Source organism: Podarcis muralis, chromosome 14 (genome assembly GCF_964188315.1).
Source record: "Podarcis muralis chromosome 14, rPodMur119.hap1.1, whole genome shotgun sequence".
Classification (NCBI taxonomy): domain Eukaryota; kingdom Metazoa; phylum Chordata; class Lepidosauria; order Squamata; family Lacertidae; genus Podarcis; species Podarcis muralis.
Genome location: NC_135668.1, coordinates 9,697,732 through 9,716,446, shown reverse-complemented (window position 1 = coordinate 9,716,446; position 18,715 = coordinate 9,697,732). Strand labels below are relative to the sequence as shown.

Genomic DNA, 18,715 nt, shown 5'->3' with positions numbered 1-18,715 from the left:
CTGGTGGTGTGGGTTTAAGTGTGCATAAAAACCCCAAATGTTAGCAAATAACATACACTTTTTTAGGCTGCAAGTTCTAAATGAAAACTTAGCATACCAGTTCCAATGAAAAAAAAGACTTTGATGCTGAGGCAGACATTTTTCCAGGGTCAAAAATGTACTAATTAAAGTGAAGGGCAAAAAGGAACCTGAACAGAGGAAGTGACTTCCTAAAACCATGAGGAATGCAGCATAGAAATTATTACAAGTTGGTGCTTCTGTAGAAACCTTCCTCCTGCTACACTCTGGGCTAAAAGGAATGAAGGGGGCACCAATCCATTCAGACCAGCTGGACATCATATGTCCCCTTTTCATAGCTGAAAACCAGCCTGGAAGTTCGCATTCTGAGAACAATTTTTGTATCCTCCTGTGTATGCTGAACAAAGCTTAAAAGCACTGGAGCCTTATCTCAGCTTCAGGTCATTACACAGCTGACACATGGCAGTAAAAGGACAACATGCTGATAAGATAGTAACCTCTGAGAAAAACACTCCTCAAAGCAGACTGTATATCTCCCATGCCCATTGCACTTCCTGTTTGGATACCAAAGCCAGTCACCACTGAGGAGCTTCTGTAGGCAGAGCTCTCGGGATGTGCTTGAGTGGCACGGTCCGGAATGGCAGATGGTATTCACAGCACACTTCCTTCCTGGAGTCAAAGGTCACCATGTGCTTTCTTTTGTAAGGCAGCAGGCAAATAAGGCTTTGCCATGAAGGATCAACCTCTCCCCAAGCTCAAAAAGGCTACTTCTACATGAATGGAACTATAAGTACTCCCAAGCTGGGAAAGAAAGAAAAAAACAACAGATTTCAAACAATTCCTTTTTACAGTATGTACAAAGTCCAAGAGGCAGAGGGTGGCCTCACACAACATACAGACAGGAACAGAAAGACTGAGCTGGGGAGGCTTGCATTGTTGGGACACACAGCACCTGATTTACACAAATCAGCTAGGTAGGGCACAACAGACCTTCCCAGTTGCTATTCAAGCTTACCACCCTGCAAGAAATGGGCAGGAAATTCCCATAAATGTGGGCAGTGCTCCAGGCAGAAGCTTCAGCAAGGAACACTAAGCAACAGACCAAGGGAAAGAAATCCGGACAATCGTCTTGTGATACAGGGGAAGGCTTCCTCTAGCACCAGAACAGGGCATGGGACATTTAACAAGAGGTCACTCTTTGACGGCCTTGGGCCAGTATAGCTCGCACCCATTGCAGGTTTTCAAAAGGTGGGCAGCCAGTTGCTAGGCTTGCTTCTCCATCTCAGCATGACCAAGAGCTTCCATATCCAAATATCGCAGGCCAAGACATCCATCCCTTCACTCCCTGCAGGGAAGGGAAGGTCTTGCAAGCTATGGAGAATGAAGAACTGCATGTCTGAAATTCAACCAGCCCCATCAGCACATTCTTTTGTTATGCACACAAAATATGTGTTTTGTTTTAAAGCAGGGGCTGGGGAAGACGGGAAGGACAGGCAGCCAGTAACCTTCCAGCAGAGTGAAGCAGGTGACTGCTAGGCGGCAGCAGAGACCCATCCCAATGAGAGCAGGGCCAGCCTGCCAAAAGGCCCTATTTTATGCAAACTGGGTGTATTTTTTGTGCTGCAGAGCAAAAGAAGCATCTGCCACTGCAACACACATGACCTGCCAGCAGGGAGAGGTGTTGGAAAAACAGTGAACGGAAGGGAGGGCTTTTCAGGGTGCAGCAATCCTGGAGGCAAAGTGCTACAGTTTCAGTATCGCTCCTGCCAAAGGAGCACATAGCTGGCTTGTGCTCATTGCAGCCCCTGCTGCCTCCCCCCCTCCGCCCACCCCCACATTTCCCAGGACATCTTGACTCAACAGAATCGTCTCTTTCCTGTGGTCTTCTTTGCAGGTGCCCATATATGTGCTTGTGCCAGATGACCACTTATCACAAGTATAAATACACCAATCTGGATGTTCTCACCTTCCGTCAACACCCAAGTAGCCATCTGGGCTGCAGCACAGGAGCAAGAGAGCCTTGGATGGAACCCAAGGCTAATGTGTCCTCCCTCCCCAGCATTCCAAATGTCCCGTGATGCCACACTGCTTGGCCCACCACCACAAAGTCCCTGCTCCAGAGGAGTTCTGGAAATTGGCCAGTCAACCTCAAGTCAGGTGAATAAATATTTCTGCAAGTCCCAGCTCCACAACTCACACGTACAGGGCTCAGCTTGTGTTTGGTAGGGGAGGGGGCAGAGTCTGCCTCACATTATGGCAGGACCGTCAAGCAGAACAATCAACACCATTCAACTGATGTCTAATGCAATTTCCAGCGCTTCCTCATGTGAGCCAGTCACATGACTGAGTATAGCCTAGGTTATCCGATCATGTGTCCTGTTGGGGAAAAAAGGAGAAATGTAACTCTGCTCGAGCAATTTCAGTTTCAACCACATGATGGTGCTGGAGTAACAGCAACCAGAAACTAGGAGTTTTTTCAGTAATCTTTTTATCCTCAGTTGGAGAAGCACTTGACTCAGAAGGCTTCTTGCAGAGAAGAAGCAAAACACTACAGATCACACACAGTTACTGTAGCCACGACACAGCTGGGAAATTTGAAATATTGGGTTAGGACCAACAGGAGGTAGGTAGGTACACACACACACACACACACACACACACACAGTGCAGGAATGAAAGTAATTAACGGAGCTGCATGAGACCCAGTGCTTATTGTGGCATGTTTCACTTAGCTCTATGTTCTGGCTGCAGGTTGCACAAGAAGCTTCTGTATGGCACTTTGGTGCCACTGTAAATCGCCAATCCCTTTTACTTGTTGGTTACTAATCGTAACATGCCATCTAGCAGCCTACTTTAGATTCCAGAAAGAGACCCACTCTGCCTGCAGGCTGTAATGTAAGCAGCCTGTGATGTTGCCTCTCTTCATACCCTTCCCCAAGCCAATGACATAACAGGGGCACCCTTACCTTTTTCACCTCCGGGGCGGGGGATATAGGGAAGGAGCAGAGCCTTGCTGACTGGCAACAATGGCTGTAGATGAGAGACCTGCAGAGAAGCAGAAGCATAATGCACAATGGTGTGAGGGGTACTAAAGCAGCTTCCAGCACAGGGCTGACTCAGGTTTACAGTGGAGATGTTGCACAGTGCCTCAGAAGAGCTTCAAGGGCTGGGTAAGGTGACAGCAGCAGGGCACCCAGGAAGGTGTGACTAACAGTTGCTAGGGCACCTGTCTCTGCCACCACCACAGCTCCCAACTCCCACCAACAGTGCTTCTGGATTCCCCTTCCCACCCACCCACCCACCCCAATGCCAATGCCCCATATTGCTCTCACCTGTTGCATAGGGCAGGTTGTACTGGGCCGGCAACAATGAATAGCCCAGGTGATGGTGATGGTGATGTGTGGACATCAGACGCTGTGAAGGAGAGGAGCGAGGCCGGTCAACGCTTCTCTCAGCACCACTGGCGCCCCCTACACCGCTGCAGCCTGCACTGCTTCCTCCCACCCCACAGCGCTCCTGAGAGGCCTTGTCGCCTATCTGTAAAAGTAACCAGACAGACATGCTGAAGCCCAGACATGAATCTGCAAGAACAGGCCAGCCAAGTACCTAAATGAGGCCAGCTCTTCTGTGGCTTCCTTGCAAGCCATGTTTGTTACTCACTCACCCACTCACACTCCAGGAAATAAAAAGCTAGGGAATCCCTGGCAACAGCCCACATGCTTTAGTTCCCGGTTCCAGAACCAGCCTGGAAAGTACGACATTTGCACCTGGATAGTTCTGTGCCAAGGACAGCACTGAATATACATTTCCCATTCCAGCACACCACTTACCGTTGGGGACTTGCTCTTGTAGTGGCTGGCGTGCTGCTGCAAGATGTCTAGGGCCTTGGATTCAGAACTGGATTTACAGCCAATGCTGGGGCTGGCTCGGGACTTCTCGCTCTCTTCACTCCCAGAGGATTTGCTGCCGTATGGGGAGAATGAGTAGCTGGAGGGCAGGTATGAGCCTGTGGAGGAGATGCTGGTTAGTACTTTCCCACACACGGCAGAAGAGCAAGCTATTAAAGAGACCAACTGCCCTTAAATATCCCCTAACTGAAAGAGGCGAGAAGATGAAAGACCTGAACCAGGGATTCTGTCAGAGAGAAGTTTAGAAGCGGATTGTGCATACTGCACACATTCAATCAGATCCAAGAGAATTTGGCATCTCAATCCTGCCCAAAAAAATGTTCCTAGTTATTTTGGGTTGCAGTAACAAGTTTAAAGCAGCCATTGCTCCATCCATAGCAGATTCAGAAGCCTAAAGGACCTCTTGGTAGAACTTTTAGTACCTGAGGAGTGAATGATGCATTGCACACTATCTTGCCTATTCCAGTTAACTAGCATTACTTGCTTGGGCATCAGCAAAATCGTACAAATATTATTTTATTTTTGATTCATAAAGTTTATATACCACTTGGCTGAAAAACATCCTCAAAGCACTTTACAAAAGATGAAACAGTAACAACAGGAAAAATTCACAAAATATACAAAAATCTGCCTACTCCCCTCTCTTTTTAAAAACAAGAGGGACTGTAGTTCAGTGGCAAAGCACATTCCTTGTCTGCAGCAAGTCCCAGGTGCAATCCCCAGCATCTCCAATAATACAACTCCCAAAACCCTCTGCCTGACTTTCAGGAGATCCACTCCCAGCAGACAGTACAGAGCTAGCTGGTCTGACTCCATATAAAAGGCAGCTCCATATGTTTAGATACTTTCTCACGGTTCAAATATTAACACTGTTTATCATCAGCTTGTGTATCTGGAAGGTTTTTATTTCAGTATGTTTCTTCATTTTGGTTCCAGTATATTTATTTCATTTTACTGGGGAAGCTGATAATAAATGCAGTCTTTGGGACGTAGACATTTCAATTGGGTACTTTTAACTTCATTATCCAGGCTTGCTACAATACCTGACACCTGTTTTGTGTTGAGCTAGACGGAAACATTAGATCAGATGGATTTTTATTTAAGGAAAACATTTTAAATAAGCTCTGTTTGCATCTGAATTTCAAATCTTATTTTATGTTGCGTGCTCTCTCTCTCTCTCTCTCTCTCTCTCTCTCTCAAGCTTACACATTCTTGATGTTTTTACATTTTGAAGACTGCATTTATTATAGAGGTTCTCTTCTGGAAGGCCATACAGGTTACACACACTATTCTAGAAGTTAACCCATGGTTTGCAAGCTAACTTGCAAAATAATTTAATAACTACACAGTGCGATTGCACTGTTGATCTTAAAACTTGCTTTGTTGGTCTGTGATCCAGGGATGGGGAACCTGTGGCCCTCCCACCTCCCATTAGCCATAGCCACCAGAGCCAATGGTCAGAGATTGTGGGACTTGTAGCCTAGCAACATCAGGAGGGCCACAACTTACCCACCCTGGTTTACCCAACGTACCACTTCTGCATCTTCTTGTGGTTGGATAGTCACCACATGATACCGGACATATTCACTCCAATTTCCAGCTATCAAACATCTCCAAGGATGAAAATGATGGCCCCTTCCCCATGGAGATCCATCAAGATCCCACCCCATTATGATTATACAGTTCTGCTATTCTCAGGGTCCACCTCAAGCCCCCATACCTGGGTAGTTCTGCATCATAACAGTGGGCATGCCGCGGTAACTGGGATGGTTGGGATCGTATGACTGGCTGTAGGAGTAGCCGTGCATGTAAGGGATGTAGGACTGGTGCTGGCTGAGGGGTGAAGACACTGGGACATGGGTGCTGGGTCTGGCTTCCTTCGCCACTAAGCGCGATTCCTCACTGGAGGGCACTTTGCAGTCAGAGCTTGTGCTCTCCTTCCCATCTTCCTTAGCAATGGGCTCTTTGCTGCGGCTCCTCTCCTCCTTTAACTTTCGATCCCTTTCTTCCTTCCACCGCTCATCCTCCGTCTTGATGTCAGAGTATTTAGCAGGGTAAACGTACGTCCACATGCGAGGCTCAGCTTCCTGTAGCAACATACAGTCAAGGATGTCAGGTGACTAGAATCAAAGGCATTTCTGAAGTCCTGGAAATCTCAGATTTGACTTAAAATTAAGGGCCTTTGTGGGTGCAATTAAAGGGGGAGGACCACAGGTAGCATCCACCAAAGCCTCACCACTGAAAGAACAATGAGCAAGATTTCTGCCCTCCACACATTTCCTCTTAACTATTTGTTACTGTTGTCCTACAGTAGCATCTTTTGTGCTTTCCTGCCATCACCCAAATCCTTGTCCAGAAGTTGATATTCTACATTCCTACAAATTTTAGAATGCAAGTTATGCACAAGCTTAGGTAAGCATTCTTTACTCATTCTTGAGCTCTGACGAATCATCTTATTGAATTTGTTACCACTCCCAAAGTGTGGGAATTATGTCGGGGGGTTTTTAAAAAAAGAAACTGGGCAAGTTATCCCAGCAATCTTATTAAAACATAGATTTTGAAGCTCTGACCAGTGCTTTCTTTCTTTAAAGAAATGTTTAGGGGTACTCTCATTTTCCTACTCATATTGAAATACTGCCCCTCAATGAGGCCAAACTTAGATTCACAAAATGTTTAGGGGTATGCACCTCCCTGCGTCCCCCCAGAATAAAGCACTGGCTCTGACCAAAGAAAGAGGAAAGCTTCATACCTCATAGCCCTCACCACTGTCTAGGCTGTAGCCCCCCAAACCCAGACAACTACACTTGTCCAAGAGCAACATGTCAATTCATTCAGTGCTGGCAATGGAATTCCAACTTCATCACTTTCAATCACAATCACTCTGCCCCTGGCCTAGGTATGAGTAAGGGGATGGACAACCGCAAAGGAACAAGAGTTAACAGAAACAAAAGTATGAGAAACACACGAACAATCTCATTTGGGCTGGTTTAGCCCTCTCTTCCTTCCCCACAGAATATTTCTCTCTGCATGACAGTGTGAACGGTTCACAATGTTAACCAACACAGAGGCAGCTGGCACTTACCCCACCCATATCATGTATCAAAATGTGATCACTACTTTCCAAGATCCCTGACTATCCCCTACTGATTGAGAGGGAGGGGAGGGGAGGGAAGAGAGACTAACATATAGGTCATTCAGCTAGAGATATTTGTGAAACCTCTTTCACTCCATGTAACACATCTCTGAGCCTCAACAAAATCTGAACAGAACCCAGCAACGTTCACTCCACATGTCAAAATCCCCCCAAAACTGAACTCGACTTTCCAGTAGTCTGCTTCTGTCCCCTAATCCAGTTTGTGCCACTACATTGCTAATTAGCAAAGTGGGATAACTCTGGTTCCAGTGTTTGGCCACTGGTCCAACACAATACCCACTGGAAGCTATGTCTGACTCAACCAAGTAGCAAACTGTCTCTGAGAACCAGTCTGAAGCCCTGTGCTCTTCAGTATTACTGCACTGATCTCGAGAACAGCCAGATTGCATCTCCCAAAAGATTATTTGAGACCAACCAGTTCTCTCCTCTGCATTTCCAAAAGCCCTCATGTTTTAAAAAGAAACAGTATAATAATCTGTAAGATAGAGACACACTAGCCCATCAGCAGGAATCACCACAGTCACTTAAAAATGGCTAAAACACCACTGATGTTAATTCATGGTTAAACTGACTGTCTTAAAGCTCAGGGCCACATGCTGATGAGAAAAAATAGGAATCAACCACCATCAAATGGTATGTGTGCCTGCTCCATCTGCCCATATAGTTCTGCAGCTTACATTCATATATGCAAAGATCCAAAAGTTAGGAAACTGAGCAAGCATCAATGAGAACTAACACACTCCTCCTTTCTTTCCCCTGGCAATAGGCAGCTACATTCTAGGACCTAGTTCAGAGAGTGCTCACTGTCTTGGCGGCTGCTCTTCTCATCTCAGCCACTCAAACACACACACACACACACACACACACACACCCCTGCTTACCTGTGAGTACCAGAGTACTGGGTCCACCTCAGCCTGCCGTCCACAGTCCAAACCTGCCTTTGACTCTGTCTCTTTCCCCAGATGGCTTTCACTTAACTTCCCCTTGAGGCCTTCTACAGTTTGGCCTTGGAGCTTTGAGGAATTCTCCAACTTGGGAATTATGACTGACTTGGCTACATCACCCCCCTGCTCCTTGGTCTTGCTCAGTCCAGATTTGACCAGGTCAGTCAGGCTGGGTGCTTTGGTCAGTGTGGGAGGTAGAGACGGCTTCTGCTTCCATTCCTCCTTGAGTGCCACCTCTCTCTCTTTTAGCCCCAGCTCTACTTTCTTGTCAATCCCACGCTGCTGCTGCTCCAGACTCTGGCGCTGCTTTTGCTGGTCTTCATACTGCTGGCGGTAGGTGGGGTTAGTGCTGAGCAGATGGGCATGGTAGCCTTGTTCACTGTAGCCATAAGGAGGCACGTAGGCATACTGGTTATAGTAAAGAGACTGCATGTACATATTGGACCTCTGCTGGATGACAGACGGCTGCTGGCTGGAAGGACCCAGGTCTGCCTTCTTCTCCTCACAAACCTCGTTCTTCACTTTTACCTCTGGGCTCGGTGGTTCCTCATCTTTCTTCAGTTTCAGGGCCTGACTGTCTATGGTGGCTTGGCTGTTGGGATTAATGGAACCAGGACTTGACTGTGCATAACCTGGAGAGTAATAAGCCTCAAATCCTTGATAATAGGGAGAGTCCTTGTTTTGAGGTTGCGAGGGGAAGAGGGCCTTTTTGGCCCCTTCCTTGGCAAGCTGCTCAGGGTCCTTTGCCTTCATGCTCTCCAGCTTGCCTTCACCATCCTCCCCTGCATCTGAGATGTCAGAATAGGCTGGGCTATTTGTTTTCACAGAGCTAGCTTCAGCACCATTTTGAGTAACAACATGAAGCGGAGTCATGGGTTGCGTGGGTGCTGCACTATCAAGTCGGCTGGCACCCCCAATGGATGGGCTTGGGGCATTATCAGTGAAGCTGTAGATCTTATCTGCCTCAGCCTTGATGCTGGCAAGGCGGCTCTGGTGGGGGTCAGATGAGCCATTCAGGAGACTCTCCCCTTTTGCCCCAAGGTCACTGGGCTCTCCCCGGAAGGGGCTCTTGCCTTCCTCAGCTCGACACACTTTCCCAGGAGTCAAGGGGCTCTCTATTTCCTTGGACTCTTTCTTCTTCTTATCCTTCTTCTTCTTGTCCTTGGCAGGAGTAAGTGCTGGACTGACCGTGAAAGGCTCTCCCATTACAGTTGGCTTGGGTTGAATAGGTTTCAGCTGGGGACTGTTGGGCATGGCTTGAACCACTGTGGTGGTGAGGCCAGTGGAGGAGCCAGGGCTGGTAGCCGTGAATGTAGCTGTTTGGAAGGTGTAGATTTGTGGTGGGATGGCTGGGGCTATGGGTCGAGCAGACTTGATGCTCTTTGATGATATCTTCTCAGGCTTGACACTGACAGGCTTTTTAGCTTTTTCCTTGTCACTGCTCCTCTTCTCCACTGAGTCAAAGCCATCATTGCTTGTCTCATCAGCTACCAGAGGGCCATCCTCAGAGCCATCATTGGACAGGGCACCAGAGTCAGGGTCTCCTTCGCCACCTAGCTTCTTTTTGCAAGCAGCTTTGGGGTTGAACTTGCTTGATGGTGAGGGACTGTGCGGTTCCATCAGCCGTACTTTGGGGGTAGTTGATCGAGCCGGGGAGACTGAGCCCTTCTGGCTACCAGAAGCACCGTTACAGCTGCCCAGGTCAGCTGGAAGAGATGACTCCTCCCCATACTCACTATCCCCATCAGCTTCAGGTTTGCTGTCATCATCTGTGTGTGCATGAGCCTGGTGATACTTGAGTCCATTGATGTGCTTATACTTTTTGCTACAGTTGGGGTGGGGACAATCAATGAGAATGGGGGAGGGGCAGTTCCTATCGAGAATGGTGGGTTCTACCTTGACGGTTGTTGTGGCAACTGCTGCAGCGGCTGCCGCCGCCGCAGCCATTGGTGTAGCAGCTGAACCCATGGAGTTTGTGCGAACACGCTTGCTCCCCTTGGAGTCCTCAGAACTTGAATTCACTTCCATGTCAGAAAGGGGCTTGCTCTTCCGCTTGGTCACTGACGAAGGGCTGGCCTTGACATCCTCAGTTGTGCCGCTGGGCGGGAGGCGGTGCTCTGAGGAGTTCTGGCTGCCTCTGCGTCCCTTGCTGTTGGCCCCTGCCCGAGTCTTGCTGCTGTTACTTGTCCCTTTGCTATCAGAGGCTGCTGTGCTCTCATTCATGGGAGGGTTACTGTTGGGTCTCATGCGCTTGCCTCTCCCTCGACCATTTCGCATCTCGAGGTCACTGGTGGGAGAATCACAGAACCTAGGAGATAACAGAACAGGGCTTAGGAACATTTCAGGTTAGACTTCAAGCCATGCCCACCCTCTGCAATTGGCTCTTGCCTCAAAAGCTACCCCAAAGTGGCACAATTCTCCTGCTCTTATCTGCAAAGCTACTATGTACACACATCCTTGGCTGGGTTTCCCAGGAGTAGGCAAGCAGGAGGCATACATACACTGTTTTCTAAATCAGGAGGAGGCAGACTGTATGGCCCTTAGGGTTATTTTCAGACACCTGCAGAACCGTGTTAGAATCCTGAGACTTCTAGCTTTTAACATATCTATTTCAAGCATTTAAAAATGGAAGGACTGTTCCGCAACTTCTAAAACAAGATGTGAACTCAAGCCAAATTAATAGATGATTGTCCCTAGGAACCATACTGATACAAAGAGGAGTGCAACAGTTAACCTCCCTCAAAGGAGATGAGGTACAGTAACTGAACTCAGTTTCTCTAGGGAAAAATTGCATCAATGGCAAACTGCATGGTAATCAGATAGGACAGCAACACTGGCTACAGAGAACTTCAAATTTAAATCAGAATAATTATTCCTGCCTGGGACAGAACAGGGCAGCTGCTTTAGTTCTTATTCCAGCCTGCTACATCTGCCTATACATTCCCTTCTCCTTACAGTATGACAGTTTCTCAGTGTTGCTCAAAATCAAAGTATCCATCCTCTAGTAGAATCCCACATGACAGGCAGCTAACGAGAGAGAGGAAAAAGTCACCAAGCACACTACAGGAAGAGCCTTTTTGCCTTACTCTTTACCTGGGTGGTGCCCAATCATGCTGCGTGCAATCCAGTAGCGTCCCCACATAAGTCTTATTCCTCCAGGTGACATTCACCACCAGCATACCTGCAGGAGCAAAAGGGAGGATTGTGAACACTCAGTTCTCTTGCAAATCTTGCCCCATCCTCAGCCTACAACTCAGCCACAATGCAGAAACATCGTGCTGAACAGGTCAGAACAAGTGTGGGTGGAGACAGTTACCAAAGCCTGCAGCAGAACTCAGGTAGCACTTGCTTGGGGCTTTGTATTCATTTAGTTATTTGGCCGTCAATACAACTGAAGAACCCCCACCTCACTGGTTGCGTGGCTGTAGACTGTTCAGAATAGTCCTCAAGGTCAGGATTCTGATAATATTGCTGCTATAAACAGCACACATAAACAGCACTATGTTTATTTAATGCACTGGTCGTATCTTCAATTCTGAACAAAGCAGTATTATTAGGAAACACAGGTGCTCTTGTGGGGTGGAATTCACAGCTATGGCCAACCCCTGCCTCTGGGCACATGTATAGGTCCAATACGAGAGGTACCCTTACTTTCCAACACATTTTTTCCTCTGCCAAACAGTCAAACTGGCCAAAAGCTGGTGCCCAAAGATCAAGGTGGAAGCTGGAGCTCTTGGGACATTTGGACTTAAAAGGATTAAGAAACAAGATTTGAGCCCCACTTTTGAACATGGAGGTCTGGCTGGAAGGAACATGGACACTATAGAGAGAGTGCCCCTCCGAAACTTGGTGTTAATTATAAGGGACTTTCAAAGAAACCGGCAGAGAGGGATTGAGAGAGACTTGAGGGCCTCAGACGTGAGGTTGCCAGGCTGATAGTAGATGCTAATGGACAATGGTTCTGGGATCGAAACCGGGGAAGGGAGGGTGGGGTTTGGAAATCCAAAGGGTGTTTGATTTTTTTTGCTCTGTTTTTAATTTTGTGTTGTTATTAGTATAAGAATGGGGAATTCGTGGAAGGGAAACTGGGTCGACCTTAGAAAAAGTTTTCAAATGTAAAGGATTGAGGTATATAAGTTAAAAGTTGATATATAAATTGAATTAAATATAATAACAAATTAAGGTTAAAAATATAATATAATAAATATAATAACAAATTAAGGTTAAGAATTTAGGGATAAGAACTTGTTGGATAAATATTTGGACATGGAATACAAGAAGGGGAGGTGAGGGGAAGTCGCGGGAAAAAAGTTATTGAAAATGGGATTGTAAAGAATGAATTCTTTTTTATTCTTTTTTTCTTGTTCTTGTTCTTTTTGTTTTTTGTATTATTTGAAACTCTAATAAAATATTATTTAAAAAAAAAAAAGCTGGTGCCCAAAGTAGCTCTATTACTGAACAGCTGAAGAGCTTATAAACTCATCCATTAATCTCATCTTTGTATTCCCCAAAACATATGATGGATCACGCATTTACAGAAGAATCAAGTCCACAGGTGGGCCCCACTTTTATTTTGCAGACTCGATAAATACATGGCCAACCCTCTGAGGGCCACATCCAACTTCTGGGTGAGACTACACACCTGATTTCACGATTTTAGATGGATTTCTCCATGGAAAACCATGGAGCTTATCCTTGGTGTCAAATCTGAACAGTGTCAAATGCAATCCCCACTGTAAATGAACAATCAGGAGCATTCCTGTCAGCTCTGACTGTAACTGTCGCACAGCTAATGCTTTAAGATGTCAGGTCCATATGTTGGAGATTCTCCACCATTGCTCAAACCCCATCCAAGGGCAAACAACTTCTGAGGGCTGAAGCTTGCACCACCCTGCATTCATTTTGAGTCTCCCTCTTTAGGAACAGAACCTGGGGGGTAAAGACTCTGTACTAGACAACACATGTCCTACTGAGGAACTAGTCTCTCTAATTCTGTATCAAGAAAATATTAAAACAGGAGTGGGGATCTCAATAAAGGATTATTGATTGTATAGAATAGACTCATAAGCACTCCTAGGCCAGCTGTGCTCAGCTGTCCAGTTTCAAAATTTGTAGCGTTCACTCAGGATACTCTTTGTCTGCAGACTTAGTTTATAGGTCAATCATGAAGTCTCAGAAGGAGCAAATCTTTGAAATAACCAGCTGTGAAAAATATAGAGAACTTTTTAATCTTCATTTTCAAATTGGGGTAAAAAAAATCTCTCTCAAACAGAAACAAGCACTTGTTAATGACCTACGGTTTCTGGGTTTCACCACAGAAGCATGAGAGTCTGTTCTTCCAGGTGTCTACCAACATCTGCCATGTGCACTGCCAGAACCCAAAGAGTGCTCACTAATGGTTCCTTGTCATCCTGGAAAACAACAACTGGGGTGCCACAGGGTTCTGTCCTGGGCTCGTTGTTGTTCAACAACTTTATAAATGAATTGGAGAAAGGAATTGAGGGGATTCTCATCAAATTTTCAGATCACACCAAACTGGGAGGGGTAGTTAATGCCACAGATTCAGGATTCAATATGGCCTTAAAATATTGGAGAACTTGGCCCAACTGAACATTATTGTTTCAATAAGGACAAATGTAAGGTTCTACACTTAGGCAGGAAGAATCAGCTGTACCAATATAAGATGGGGGACATATGGCTTGCCAGTAGTATATGTGAAAAGGATCTAGGGGTCTTAGCAAGTTTAATGTGTCAACAGTGTGACGCAGCAGCAAAAAAAGCTAATACGATTGTTGGCTGCATCAACAGAAGTATAGTGTCCAGGGACACTATAGGTCACTATATAGTAACACACACACACATATATATAGACACTATAGGTCACCATAGGTCACAGGAACTAATAGTACCGTTCTATTCTGCCTTGGTCAGACCACACCTGGAATATTGTGTCTAGTTCTGGGCACCACAATTTAAGAAGAATATTGATAAGCTGAAATGGGTGCAGAGGAGGGCGACCTACATGATCAAGGGTCCGGAAACCAATGGGACTGGGGGTTTGCAATGTGTTCATTGGCAGGCTGCTTGTCTTGGTGAGAGCTCTTCTGACTGTGGGACTGTGAAACTCAGAATGTTAGGAAGTGCAGACAAAGCCTTGATTTTTATTTTTTTACTTTTTAAATTGTTGGACAAGGCTCCCTGCCTCCTGAGAAAGCTCTCAGCATCTTGGCTCCTCTGCCGCCCACACCACTTCCCATTCCATCCAACATCCTTCCTGAAGTTCCAGGATCTATCTTCCTGCAGGTGTCACCATCATCCAGCAGGCTCTGGCTCTTCAATGCAAGGCTGCTTTGTAAAGCTTTATGCTCAGGCTTCACACACTGCTTTCCTGCAGAGCCTTACAAGTTAATTGCGTGGCAAGACGCCAGCAGCTGCTTCCATCTCGGAGCTGGCAGGTCAGATTAGGAAGGACGTTCTGGCAGTCTGCCTGCTGCCATGATCATAGGAGAAAGATGAAGAGCTCTGTAAAGCAGAGACCTCAGCGGTGGCTGAGCTGCCCCCTCCCTTTGCCTGCTGCTCTGGCAACCAAACAAAGCACAAGACTAATTGTAACTCCTGCCTGACACACCGTGTCCTAGATTTAACCTACCTCAATCAATCACACACAAAAAAATCCCTCCCAGCAAATACATTCAGAATTATTTTGTGAAATGCAAGATGATTTGCGATGCAGCCTTTGCCTCTGAAGAACCACCCTAGTTGGGGAGGGAGGGGGAAAGAGAGAAGTGGAAGGGCTGTGTTCAGCCAGCATTAGCAATCCGGAGCCAGCTATGATTAAGGCATTTGGAATTGCTGTAAGACTGGAGAAGGAGAGACCTTATCAAAGCATTACAAACCTACCATGTTCTGGCAGTAACCCTGCTTTTTTTATGCTATTAATAAGCTCATCCCTAGTGCTTTCTAAAAGCAAATCAGGATAATAATCCCCACTTTTATAGGGCCAAAGAGATGCAGCAGCAGCTCATCTAAAAATCACAAATCCAGCTGCTGAGGCAAGACTCCTTGGTCAGAGACTCCAAACTGCAGCCCTTTTACTGGTGGCAAGTTCAGATGCAGAGGGATGGCAACTATTAAGAGACATAGATTGTTTTCAGACCAAGAGTCTTTTGAGACTATTGTTTTTGTATGTAATAGATATGCAGCTGTAACTCAGATGTTGTAGGGGTATCCAGAAAGGTTTCCCCAAGGAAACATTTCTGTTGCAAGCATAATGCATTTTTCCCTGGCACACATATGGAGAAAATGACTACAGCGTGGAATGTGACTACACAAGCATCACAGACCCTGAATGCTCATGACATCACTGGGGATAAATGACACGCATTCACCTCCCAGGTGCCATTTTGCCAACATTTTTAAGGTTACTTAATTTTCATTCATTTATTTGCATCCACCACATTTCCTTTGTTTCTTTCAAGTCTATTGCCTCATCCTTGCCCCTTTTCCGTATGTCTTGATATCTACTAGACTGTAAACCTGCAGGACTATTTTGGATTGTAAAGTATCTAGTTATAGCTATAAATAATAGTTATAAATACATAAATGTACATTAACCGACTCCAATACTGAAGCGCACATCTCCACGTATTTTTTTAACCAGCCCCAAGTCTCCATTGCTATGAAAAGTAGCAACAGCTTAAGAAACATTTTTCTTCCTTTCCAAATTGTCTGCTTTCACAAAACCTATCATTTTCTGTTTCCCACGACTTATAATCATTAGCCCCTAGGGCAGACAGCTGGGGTGGGGGTGCAGGGAGAGCACTGTATTTCATTTTTTTAAAAAAAGATGTTAAAACTATGGCAGGTAGGGCTATGCAAGGTTTCAAAATTGTATATATTCTCTAATTTGGATACAACTCAGTTTGCTAAGTTTGATTTTTCAGTAATGCAAAATTCAAGTGGTTTTGTATGCACAAAATCACCATAATGGCATTGCCTTCTTCTACCCAGAGACTGTGTGAACTGCCACCTTTTTTCACAAAAAAGAACCCCTCTCAAAACAAAAAAAGGGAACATCACAACCCCAAGATAAAACGAAAGGCACGAGATTCAGGAAAATACGCTTCTGACGTTTCCTTTGTGCAGCAGCTGCTGTTGCCATGCAGTGATCCTTGTTGCTATGAAGATCTCCATGTCAGACAATAGCTTTTTAGCTCTAAGCACTATTGCTATTGGCCGAGATATTTCCCAGGTGAGCAGTGATGGTGCCTGAATCATCAGTTTTAGGGGTTGGTTGAAATTGGACCTCGCCCACATGGAGCAGGTCTGGGGAGACCGGAGGCTCTCTTTAGTTACAAGGCTTCCTCCCTCCTCCCCAACCCCCAGTGGCATTAATCACAGCAAGAGGAAAATGGGAGCCTGGCAACTCATAAGGCAGCAAGTGGTGTGCTGCATTCCAGTATAATTAGATCCATTGAAGATCCTGGCAGATCAGAATCACGCCTAACAGAATTAGGAAAACTGCTAAGACAGCTGTCTTAAATGCCTTAAAATGTCCATAGAAGTATTTAACACAACTTATCCTTGTGAAAGGCAGGCAGAAGGAACAAGCAGAAGTTAGAAGGCTGCTGACATGCTAAGCAGATAGCTGCCTGTGGAACATAAAGAAGTGCTACAACTTTCGCATAAGTTGACAGCCTCAGAAGCAGATAGTAGCCCAGCCATGCAAACAATTCCACAAAAAATGTAGCAATTCACCTTGCCACAAAAATACAGACATCAGTCATTTGTGACACAGAGGCCTGAAAGGACAGAATGTACCAGTTTATTTTACCCTTCCTTGCCAGACAACCTGAAAGGGATTTTTACCTGCCGCAGACAACCAAGTGAGAGTACAAACCTGAAACTACCCATGGGAGGTCATTAAAAAAACGTGTTCTCATAAACTAACCTTGTTTAGTTTATGGGCTACCCGCCCACACTGATCAAACCTGCTGAAATCCTGTGGAGAGTTTTTATCTGTTCTCATGAAGTACTAAGATGGCTACTCCTTGCTTTGTTGTTCATTTCAACTTCTACCAGCTTCCATAATGTGGCAACATCAGCTGGGGACACTAGAGCACCAACAGCATTGTACACACAGAAAAGAGAACTAGGACTCATGAGAAAGGTGTGCTTACATGTTAAGAAACCAAAGAAGGATAAGCCTGGTGTTGATTCTTTTTTATTATTATTGGTATCTTTCAATTCCTTTTGATAACAACTGGAAACAAAATTCTGCTATTTGTCATATGTATATTTTGGCTCAGCATCTAACACGATGTAAGAGAAATGACCTAAGCTAGCAAAACTGTAAACATTAACCTGAAATCCATTAAGTGGGGAGGGTGGCAGGAACCTCTTGCCACATACATTAACCAGACTCCACATACTCAAGTCGGCCAATGATGCAATAGTTCCAAACTGCTTTGAAGGATGCACAGCCTCTGATGTGAGAGAAAATCATCACTTCTGACAGCAGGGACCAAACAGCAGCCAAGAGTAGCCTCACAGGCAAGATCTTTGCACACATTGCACTGAATGAGTACAGGTTAAAAATAGCTGAGCTACAGGAATCACAGCATACCTCCTAGGCAAGTCCTGAAATCATAGCTGATCTTTAAAGAAGAAAAGAAAAAAGACTAACATGAAAGGACAGGCTGCAAAAACCATTAAAAGCCAAGAGCAAGAGGGAAGGCAGCCAGCAGCATAAGACAAGTGCCATACTCTGCCTGCCTCCTAAAGCAGCATTCTCTGAAACACACATAGGAGGACTGGACATTGCCATATCATGAGATATGTAAACTACATAATTATGGGTGCCACTACCACAGCATCCAGAGGAATAATGGGCATGTCCCACAGTATTCTGATATTCCAGAGGGATAAGTCCCTGTGGCAAATCCTCTGCACATCAAAGTTTTGATATGTGCCTGGTAAATATAAGAGTGTAGAAGAAAGGGGGTGGGTAGCATCAATCAAGAGAAGATTACTACAAAAAGCAAATAATAGGTGATCCAGTGCTCACTGATCATCTCTTTCAGCCTTTCCACAAAAAGCACTGGAGACACCAGTGTGCAGACCTACCAATCTGAGAAAGAGCACCTGTCAGGGCTTTCTTCTCAAATAATAACTGCTTAGAACCTGTCAATTGCACTCTGCCTGGCATCATATTAAGATGGATATGTAAGAGGCCAAGGAGATATATTTTACTTCTCAGCAAGATGCTGTCCTTGCATCACTTTCACTCAAGGTAATTGCCTACCTCCCAGTTTCTACTGGCTGTCTGTGTAGATGAATCACATCTCTTAAGGAGTAGAGGCAATGGGCTAGTGATGGTGGCAGAACATGGACTGGCTTGCCGGGGTAGAAAATGCACTCACTGTTTTTAGAAGCAGGCACACCTGGCAAACATTCATTCTACCTCCAACTTAAAAGACTAATCTGAACAATGGCCCTGGGAGGAGGCTTTAGAAAATACAAGGTCAGGAAGTGGGCAGAATATAGAATTCAAACAAGGTGCAAATATGTAGCAGGTAAGATGCTTTGGCCTCAGATCAAGTGATTTCCCCCCGCCCCCTTTAGCTTATAATCGGAGTAAAACAGGCACTCTAAAGGTGAAGGGGAAAAATCTTTCATGTGCCTAAATACAG

The 18,715-nt window shown here is 45.5% G+C and overlaps 1 protein-coding gene across 5 annotated transcripts in view; it reads right to left on the bottom strand.

The window, feature by feature from the left end:
- Window positions 1–846: 846 nt before the first annotated feature.
- The window catches only part of ZNF609 (zinc finger protein 609), a 112,653-nt gene continuing 94,784 nt past the window's right edge, over window positions 847–18,715 (bottom strand). For 4 of the 5 annotated variants that reach the window (XM_028706014.2, XM_028706017.2, XM_028706018.2 and 1 more), the window contains 7 exons: window positions 11,118–11,205; window positions 7,962–10,332; window positions 5,647–6,013; window positions 3,849–4,024; window positions 3,351–3,555; window positions 2,985–3,063; window positions 847–2,394 (listed from right to left, as the gene is read on the bottom strand). In XM_028706014.2, the coding sequence (XP_028561847.2) occupies window positions 2,990–3,063; window positions 3,351–3,555; window positions 3,849–4,024; window positions 5,647–6,013; window positions 7,962–10,332; window positions 11,118–11,205 (3,281 nt within the window). In that variant the 3' untranslated portion in view covers window positions 847–2,394; window positions 2,985–2,989. The remainder of the gene's footprint in view (window positions 2,395–2,984; window positions 3,064–3,350; window positions 3,556–3,848; window positions 4,025–5,646; window positions 6,014–7,961; window positions 10,333–11,117; window positions 11,206–18,715) is intronic. The other variant, XM_028706016.2, reaches the window with a different exon arrangement.